General features: G+C 36.7%; 1 protein-coding gene across 1 annotated transcript; it reads right to left on the bottom strand.

Moving 5' to 3' along the window:
• Positions 1 to 2,002: 2,002 nt before the first annotated feature.
• LOC113718377 (protein FAR1-RELATED SEQUENCE 5-like) lies at positions 2,003 to 5,879 on the bottom strand. The gene is made up of 2 exons (XM_072072980.1): positions 3,177 to 5,879; positions 2,003 to 2,911 (listed from the first exon to the last, which is right to left on the bottom strand). Exons 1-2 carry the CDS (start codon positions 5,408 to 5,410, stop codon positions 2,677 to 2,679), a joined length of 2,469 nt encoding a protein of 822 aa, XP_071929081.1. The 5' UTR covers positions 5,411 to 5,879; the 3' UTR covers positions 2,003 to 2,676.
• Positions 5,880 to 10,136: the final 4,257 nt, after the last annotated feature.

Genomic DNA, 10,136 nt, shown 5'->3' with positions numbered 1-10,136 from the left:
TTGTATGAATGCAACTCCAACACAAGAATATGAGTTCAAGTTTGTGCAAACTAGTTACTTGAAATATTGTACTCCATTCGAAATGTACAAATGGTGTAAAAAAAATTAATCGTTTTCAGCTCTGTTTCGTTACTTTGTGCACAAGACACATTTCCCTTTTTCTTTCACTTCAACAACTTCCTCTGCAAATTTCCGAGACTAAGCTCCTACTGCAGCAACATCCCTATCTATAATTACATAATATATATAATTACTAATTAACTAATATTTTACACAGTTATAACGTATATAAGATTAAATTAAATCATTTTGCAACCTTATATGCATAATAATAAACATATTTATTATTATATGAATTATTAATCTTACATACACATATATATTGTAAGGGCTAATTTCAGAAACATCCCCTGAATTAGCTTGTGGAAAAATGGGAAAACGGATGATTTATGGAGAAAAGGCATAAAGAGCTGGTGTTTTAGTGCAGACCTGGAGTACTTTTTTTACCCGATACATAAGCAGGGTCAAAAATTCACTGCGCTAGTTAACCAATTTTTCATATATAAACAAATTTACTAAAATTAAAATAGCGTGTTTCAAAGTTGCGCTTCTATTTCAAAGTCAACTACTCTTAAACAGCTTTTACTAAAATTAAAATAGCGTGTTTCAAAGTTGCGCTTCTATTTCGAAGTCAACTACTCTTAAACAGCTACTGCTTAATTCATATAATGGAACAAACCCGTAAAGAACTGGTATATTATAGCAAACAATTTTTGTTGTTTACTTTAAAATATTTCATTTACATTAAATAATTCAAAAAATGCTAGTTTTCCTTTCGTAAAGATGTTTCTGTAACGGCTTTTGAATTTTATTTGCAAATTTTTATGAAAATTAAATGATTTATAATAAAAGGTTCATACAAAACGTGGTACTTCATTCATGTAATACAGAGAAGGCATAAAGAGTTGGTACTTTATGGGATATTTCCTTTTTAAACTATTCTGAACATATATTACGTAGATAACCTACCATTTTTTTTTACATAACAAATTACTGTACCATTTTTTGAATGGCATTTCAAAAACATTTCTAACTGAAACAGCACCCACAATAATGGCACAAAAAAGGTGCCTTACTCCCTAATCCAGCTTTACTTCATGTATTACTCTCACAGTTTGTGTTATTGTTGTTAGGCTTCATTAATCACTGTACATTCCTTTTTCTCCGACTAAACGGTAATAATAAACCCCAACATCAGTAATAAATCCCAAGTTCATACCATATATTTGTAATTTTGGCCTTCATGATGTCAGCTAAGGGACCCAATAACTCAAAGGCAAGGGAGGTCAGTCAAATTTTGACAACTTCAGGGGGTGCCAGTGAAAGTGTCACAAATCTCAGGGGAGGTTTCTTAAATTATCCCTAATAAATATATTACAAACCACATTGTAATTGATAGTTATTGGCTAATTAAATATGTTGGTACAAATGTATTACTAAAGTTACTCGAACTAATTAATAATTTCTATTAGTAAATATGTATAATTAGTAGTATAATTCATAATATTAATTATATTACATAAATTAATGTACATATATAATACATATAACTAATAATACCATTGTTATTGGTGCACTGAAGAGACGCATAAGCATTGTGAGCAATGAAAATAGATGGGGAGAAACAGAAGTTACTGTTCCTACACATGAATGGAACGATGGGCAAAAGAAAAGGCGTTGGGCCTTATGGTCATTGGTTAGGATAGCAAGCCGAGGAACAAACAGCCCAATCGTAAAAGCAGTTTATAGCAGCAGCGTACGGCACCAGTTTACAAAAGCTGGGCAACTGAAGCTGATTCCCAGGTAGCCACTTCGGAAAACGTCTATCCCACGAAGAGATTTTGCGCAACATACGATTCCACTTAATTTCGTATTTACAAAAAAAGGAACAAGTTTGGCTCGTCTAATAAACAATTTGTCAACTACTTACTCTCCTATTAACCAAGTGCAGTAGCGGTATTTGCTACAGCAGTGCTTACGACGCAACCTTGACAGTCATGCATCTTGTGATCCTTCTGTGCATGACCCCTTCGGTGGAACTACAATGACTTACCCATCTACACCTAGCAACCTTGAATAATCTTCACCCCACCGATACATAACAAAACACAATCCCTAAAGCCGGTGTTGCTCTATAACCTGTCTGTCGTCACGGCTGCTACTTCCATGCACAACCATACCATCTCTTTCAACCTCTGCATTTCACACCTAGAAGAATATATAATAGGATTTACACACGCAACGGCAGTGAAATAAGAACAACAAAGCCATTTACCAACAGGTACTGCATCAGTACAATGACTGTTTACAACCTTTCAGTGGCTGTGGTGATAACAGCTTACAATGGCCCATGACACATTCAAACTTACATTATTTACACTTCAATGGTAACGGAATCAAATTTTTTTAAACAATATACCCAGCTTTCCCCGCATTCACGAATACCTTGTAGCCTTCTCATGCTCAAGACAAATTAATGCGAAGGAAAGATACAAACCCTTCCCCTTCTACAATTTCGTACTTGTTTCATGGAAAGACTACTCTTGCACCTCGACTCACCAAAACCTGCCTTATTTATTGCGTAACTGCAAACCGAAGCATCACAACAGTAGTGCCTCATCTTTCTCCTGGACTTCTTTGTTGGCCACCTGTGTCCCTTCCACCGCTACCGAATGGTTGTGGTACAAATGCTTGTCCTCTCCATTCGCCTGAGTCGCTGCAGCCCGTACCAATTTCAAATGATTTTTCCAGCGAGTCATCCAAACAGTTTTCCATATAATCATCATCAACTGCTGTGTTGTGCGAATTCTTTTTGTATGGGCATGTTCGTTGGTTGTGGCCTGCCTGCAATCTTCAACCCATATATCACATGTCAAATCATTTGTGACTGCAAGTAATCACGTTAACCGAGCACAGTGCTAACATTACACCACTTCAACTTTCTTGCATTGCCAATAACTTTGTATACTTTGTATGCACTTTTAATTATGTGTTTATTTACTACTGTTGTTAATAAGAACGAAAAATACCCACTTCTTCATTATTACCTTCGCTGTCCACTTCATGTATTTTATCAATTAACTACTGTATAACTACGTATGCAATTCCGATAGTACCTGCAATGACCACACTTTCTTTTCTTCTTTGCTTCTGCATGCTTGTGATCACCTTTACACCGGGACACCCTAGGATCTAACAGCCCGAATGTTCTTCTACTTCTATCGTTCCTCACTCTTGAATCCATTGCAAATCCATCTCCCCCATATCCCCTATCAATCCACTTCTCCTTTAGGTCCACAGAATGCTTGTCAAACATCTGTTGCAGGTCATTAAACGCATCATCCATGTAGGAGGCATAGTAACACATAGTATTACAGCTGGACTTTAAAGTGCCATATCTGGCCATTTGTGTCAGCTGTTCGTCTGCAACAAATTCTTTCATTCCATTATTACTACAGTGAACTCCCTTTGTCCACCGCTTCGAAATGCATGCTTCTGGGATCCTGTTCATTCCTTCTACCACCATCACGCGAAACATGTGAGCACAAGGAATCCCCTTTGACTCGAATTTCATGCAAGAGCAGATTAGCTTCTCCATTGACCTATCATAATCCACCCTCCAACTTATTTCGTGTCCACCATATTTCGAGTAATAATATGTACGATTCCCTCCATCCTCGCTCCAGCCCTCAGAAATTAGAAGTCCTTGCCTGTTCAAATGCTTCCTCACCATGAAGAACACATTCCTTGTAAACACCTCCGCTGCGCTCCCCTCTAATTCGGGCAGGATTGTGGTTAAGACTGGTTTTGTGTTTTCGCTTGTGTGAACTGCTTTGCTCTCGGTATGTCGAAGCCATGCTATTGCCAAATCAAAACTTCTAACGAATTCATATAGTCGCATTTTTTCATTCAAGTACTCGTTCAAAAAAGCATTCATTTTCTCACACCTTTGAGTACTTCTCATACCTGCAAAAAAATGACCGCGTAAATAGGCCTCTGCCCATAACCTTCTCCTACGGTACAATTTCTTCACCCACTCATTCTCTACCACCCCACATTCATTAACCAACCTAGCCCACCGATCCTCAAACTCAAGAGTGCTACACTTTCTCGCCATCAGGTTATAGAACCTGTTATTAAACTCCTCGCAGCGAATATTACTCCGTGCATTTCTATGCAAGTGCCACGAACATAGCCTGTGACAAGCATCCGGGAGAAGATTCTTTATAGCTCTTCTCATTGCACTGTCCCCATCTGTCATCACTGCTACTGGCTTTCTACCTTTCATAGCCTCTACAAATGTACTTAGCACCCATTCATATGTTTCAATCCTCTCATCTGATAGCAGTGCACAGCCAAAAACAGTACTGTTCAAATGGTTGTTTACCCCTGCAAGTACAACTAGTGGCTTGCGGTATTTATTTGTTTTGTATGTTGTATCAAACACCAATACATCTCCAAATACACTGAAGTCCGCACGAGATTTAGAATCTGCCCAAAACAACATTGCCAATCTTCCTTCGTTATCTACATGATATTTATAAAAGAACATGTCATCGGCATCCTTCTTCGCTGCCAAGAACCCAAGTGCCCCTTCTGCATCGCCATTAAAAATATCTTTTCTACGTTCCTCGTCCATTCGGTTATACAAATCCTTAATGCAAAATCCCACGTTACTATACCCTCCGGCTTTGATAACAAAATGTTTCATTATCTGGCATATTCTGGCCCCAACCAACTTTAGACTTTTTGCCTGCGCATATTCTGCATCGCTCACTTTTCTATGCGACCTAATGTGTTGCACACTTGCCTCTGATGCCAGCGGGTGATTGTGCTCCATAATGAAACGTGTCACCACATACTTTACCGATTCTATGTCATATTTCACGCGAAAGCAAGCCCCACACCCGGTTCTTGTGATTGGTTTTGCTTCTCTTTTCCGGTCTTCATAATTAAACCACTTTTCATTCCTGTAACCTTCACAGCAACATACCCATTTTCTAAATCTTGAAATGCCATCTGCATCTCGTTTGGCATTACTTTTACGAATCCCAAATCCGCTTAGTTTCGCATACAAATTATAGAATTCCCCAGCTTCTTCTTCCGTGTCAAATGTTAATTTCATTACGTCATCCACGCCTATTGCGCCCACCAATTCATCTGCCTCCTCATCTTCGTGTCCTCCTATTGAACCACCGCTTTCTTCAATGAATGTGTCTCGGTCACACTCAGGTTCTTGGTTAAGGTCAAATGACCTTAACCTGCCGCAAACATCCAACGCCATTTGATTAATTCTCTGTTTCCTGCACCATGTCATGAGTTGAGTTTTAAGCGCCCCATCCTGCCCCATAGTTACAACCCCTGTGTGGTTGTTCAATGTTTTTTCTAACCATGGTCGCTTAACATTTTCTTTTCAGCCTCCCCATATGCTTTCGTTTGTAACATAAATACTGCTCGTCTACTAATGGAACAAAACATATATACACGATCATTTCAGTTAACAAACCATACTTTACCTCACAACTTTCACAAAATGCACCCGATAAACATTACTCTCACATTCATATACACAGTTTTTATAAGTGTGGCTGATGCAATTATATCAACCTTTAGCATAAAATACCACTATCGACATGCATTTTCATTAACACCCACAAACTCAACCTCTACTGTGTGTTTCTTTAATTCTTTTCACATAAGCATTCGCAATGCAGTATGGGGGCCATTATCCATGTCCACACGGCCATCCAAATCACTCTGTTTTAAGACTTTAGTCCTGTTACAACGTCTTCTTCACGTCTTCACTCATTTCTGCTTAATTTCCTTTACACAATTTAATACAAATTAGAGGACCAACATTTCTTACGTACGTACACAAAGCTCAGTGCACAAACAAACTACGATAATATCCCGGTTTCGTTTCATCTTTGTTCGAAGACGCAGGGTCTTACACCCCGTATTTCGTATTCCTTATTCCTCTATCATTTCCTCTTACAACAACTGTAGAAATCACCCTACTAGACGTACTTTACTCGTTATTCTAATCCATTTTTCAAAGTTGTGGACAAAAGTACTCACCTTTGATTTCTCTGCTTCTGTTCCACGCCGCTGCAGTCTGTCACCACAGCTTCGGAAGGGCCTTCCTCAGATGTATCTACCGTCACCGCCTGCGCCTGAATTTACGCCAGTAGACACCACCTCTTTACCAAATTTTTGCCTACCATTCCGACCTCGCCACCTGTCTTCAAACACACGCATCACCGCGGGCCCCAACATGGCTCTGTGTTTAGTATCTAATACGCTTCCTCTTCGGTGGCCCCACCATGGCTTTGTTTAGTACCGCTTACGCTTCGTCTTCGGTGTTTCATACAACAGAACCGACACCGCAATTTTTATGCTTTCCGATAAATTATTTTTTTTTCAAGGAAATTGGGTTCTCCTAACTGTGTGATGGACGAAAGCCGTAAAGAGCTGGTCGTTTATAAGACAACCGTTTTAACTACATTTTATCCCATAACCCAACATTTGTATTTAAGGCACGTTGGGTACTCTGTCATTGTAATGGTTGAAAGGCACAAAGAGCTGGTCTTTTACTCACCAACGGGTTTAATTGCATTTCATCCGATAAATCAGTCTGTCTTTATGGCACCTTGGGTATTATGTTGTTGTAATGGAAAAAAGCCAAGGGGAGATGAAACTTTTGAACTGAGACACACGTTTGAATATAATAATGGTCCTCAAAATGGATTTAATCTTTAGTTGTAGTCCAGGAAAGCCGTAAAGAGTTGGCTGTTTATTCAAAAATGCATTTAAATATGATATTCCGTTGTTAAAATGCATTTAAAATGCAATCGCTAACATTTGTATTCAACGAAAATGGGTTATTCCGTTGTTATTATGGACGAAAGAGTTGAAAATTGGGGTTGTTTTAATAAAGTTACGGGTTTATTTTTACTCCTTAGCCCATTATATTTATGTTAATTCCGTTTCACCCCAATGCATTTCCAGCTTGTGCAGTACGCTACATTTCCAATGTCCAAACCGCGGTTAAAGGTCATCACTTCCTTTTCTGGAATTATTCCCTTTCGGGTCCGTACTTGTCAGCCTGCAACGTGGAGGCTTCTTTGCCATATTATCTGCTTTCCACACGTATCTTCTCCCTTTGTGAATGCACTACAGAAATTACCTCAAATCATATCATGAAATAGCTAAAATCACCGAAATAGACGTGTGTGTTCATATATCGATTTAGATTTCCTTTTTATAGTTGGCCCCATCAAACTTGCTCTGGTTAAGTAAAACATAGATCAGAGCACCTTTTGAAGAGTTAATTTGAAAGTGTATGAAGCAGTTAGTGAAATTAGTTTGTATGTATAACCCCTTTTGAAGTCCAAAGTCCAGACTTGAAGGTTCTTGTTGCATTTCTTTTCTTTTCTTTTTTTCTAAATTCTCAGTCTGTATGCATGACTTTCTCAAATGAAATTTGGTTCTTGATCTTAGAAATGCATATGATTTTTATTCTTGAGCTAGTTTCTCAATCGTGAATTTGCCAATGGAAAAATTTTTCAGAAAATAAGGAGCATCTCAACCTTAGCCACAGATTAATGTGCCTTTAGTCAATAAACAGGTTTAGTAAGCACATGCTAGTGCTGTCAGTGCCTTAAAGTGTTAAGTTTACAATAAAAATTTAGATCCATTTAAAATTAGTGGGCTGTTTTGGGTGGGTTATTAGTGGGTGGGTATGGACGAATTTACGTAATTGGGCTGTGATTGACACTTTCCTCCATCAAACTTGTTCTGGTTCAATAAGACATAGAACAGAGCATCTGCAAAAGAAAAAAAAAAAGGGCAGTCTTCATTAAGTTAATATTGAAGTGTATGAAGCACAAAAGATGAAGTTAGTCAAATTAGTAAAGCGTGGATAACACCTTTCAAAGTCCAAAGTCCACACTTGAAGGTGCAGCGTGCATTTATTTTTTTCTTCTAAATTCTCAGTTTGTATGCATATTTTTCTCAAATGAAATTTGATTCTTGATCTCAGAAATGCATGCCTGAAAAATATAATATTATTCTTGAACTAGTTTCTCAATTTTGTATTTACAAATGAAAAAGTTTTCAGAAAATAAGGGATTTTGCCCATCTTAACCTTAACTGCACTAGAGATTAATGCCTTTAGTCAATAAACAGGCTTAGTAATCATATGTAAGTGCCTTCGGTCCCTGGAATAGAAACATATATAATGCAAGAAAACAAGCGAAATATATTTCTTGACTGTTAGCGTCAACAGAAAGCATGCAAAATAGGATCATAAAGGAAGGATAGCTCAAGTATTATTTCACATAATATTACGCTTGTATTATAAACACATTTCCCAACCTACCTTTGATATTTTTAACTACCTTTTTATCTCACATACATCACATCACAAAAAGTGTTACAGTAATTATTCCAATTAATATTTCAAATAATACTCTATCCAAACACACTAACTATTCAAGCTTATTTACAACTTATTATTTTCTATTGAAGTGAAATTAGAGTCACCGTTTCTCCAAAAAAAAAAAACTACAGTCACCTTACTCAAAGGAAATTATAATACGTTGCTTGCATCTTTGATCTTTCTTGATTTGTACTCATGCATAGGTTTTTTCTATCAAACAAAAAAATTGCATATAATTTCATCCATGCCATTGAAAGAACTTGATAAACAATATGTAAATAAAAATTTCATCTATGCCATTGAAAGCATAAGAGAATATTTATTCTTACTAGAAAAGTGCATGTGCTCCGAACTTGTCCAAGTGACGATTAATTAGAATGATTCAAAATATAATGAATAAATAATGACATTGTAGGCCAAAAAAAAAAAGGCAAAATTGATAGAGTGACATAGTACGAACTATGGTTTGATTGAGTAAGGTGTTCTCATGGCTTCTACTTTTGCAATCCTCTAGGAAATTATTTTGACTATATGATCATTACTTTTCATGTTTTGGTATTTACGTGGTCTTTTGAGTTTTTGCCTTCATCACCTTTGATTTCTCTTCGCTCTTCCTGTGTTTGATATGTTTTGTTTTTGGATGCAAATTGTTGTTTCCTTTGGTTGTTTGTTTTAGCTGTACTTCTGCAACAACGGCCAACTATACTTGTTATGGTGCTTGTGTTCTTTATCTGATTTTACCCCAAAGGGCCAAGCAATCTGATGTTTTACAAAATTGAATTTGAATCCTCCCTCGATTTTGGAAGTAAATAACTCTTAAGCAATTCTTTGTGATTTTCAATAGGAGCTACCTTAATCTTGCCATTATCACAACACAGAAACTTGACAGGGTCGCAATGAACACTGTTTGGAACATGTTTCATTTCATGCGATTCAGATACCTCAGTAACATCTTAAATCCTACTTGTAACATTACCCTACTTGTAACATCTTAAATCCATATGTTTTTCCTTGAGAGAATTTTTTTTTAAGCAAATGAGGACCATTTAGTCTAATGAAGTAAATTCGCTCGGAACTTCATTTATACAAAATTAATACTTAATATAATACATAGCAATTTGTACAAAGATCTTATTGGCTAGAAAAAAACTATCATGTTAATCTTGATTGTACGGTAGTTATGAACAAATCTATTACCCTCCGTATGATGAAATGCCTAGTAATATTTTTCTTTTAGTATCATGAAATGCTTAGTAGACAAAAATTTGAAATTTAGAATATGGATTTCTTTGGTAGGTTTTACAAGTGGTGGAAACATCTTATTATATTCTAGAATAATCAACCATTTTGTTATATTCAAAATAATTTATTTGGGCAATTAGTGGAAAAAAATAGGGGTAGGATATTAATCTGAATTGATTTTTTTTAGTGGAGCATACTTGAAGAAAGAAGGGATGTAATACCTGTAAATGATTTGGAGATATTAGTTTGTTCATTTTGTTTTCTCTTAGTCCTAGTTAGTAGGCATTTGTAGTGTGCTTATATAATGCTCGTTCTCACGTATCATACAACAAACTCCACATTTCCTAGATTTCAAAAATACTTAGAAAAATACTCATACTTTTCAATTAACTCT

Source organism: Coffea arabica, chromosome 11e, assembly GCF_036785885.1.
Source record: "Coffea arabica cultivar ET-39 chromosome 11e, Coffea Arabica ET-39 HiFi, whole genome shotgun sequence".
Classification (NCBI taxonomy): Eukaryota; Viridiplantae; Streptophyta; class Magnoliopsida; order Gentianales; family Rubiaceae; genus Coffea; species Coffea arabica.
Note: the sequence above shows the minus strand (reverse complement) of the source record. Positions and strands in the feature narration are given on the sequence as shown.

Excerpts from the sequence above, each read along its gene's own strand:
- LOC113718377 (XM_072072980.1), bottom strand. The coding sequence starts at position 5,410 with ATGGGGCAGGATGGGGCGCTTAAAACTCAACTCATGACATGGTGCAGG. Across the intron at positions 2,912-3,176 it reads AGAAAGTGTGGTCATTGCAG|ATTGCAGGCAGGCCACAACC; the intron begins GTACTATCGGAA and ends TATGGGTTGAAG.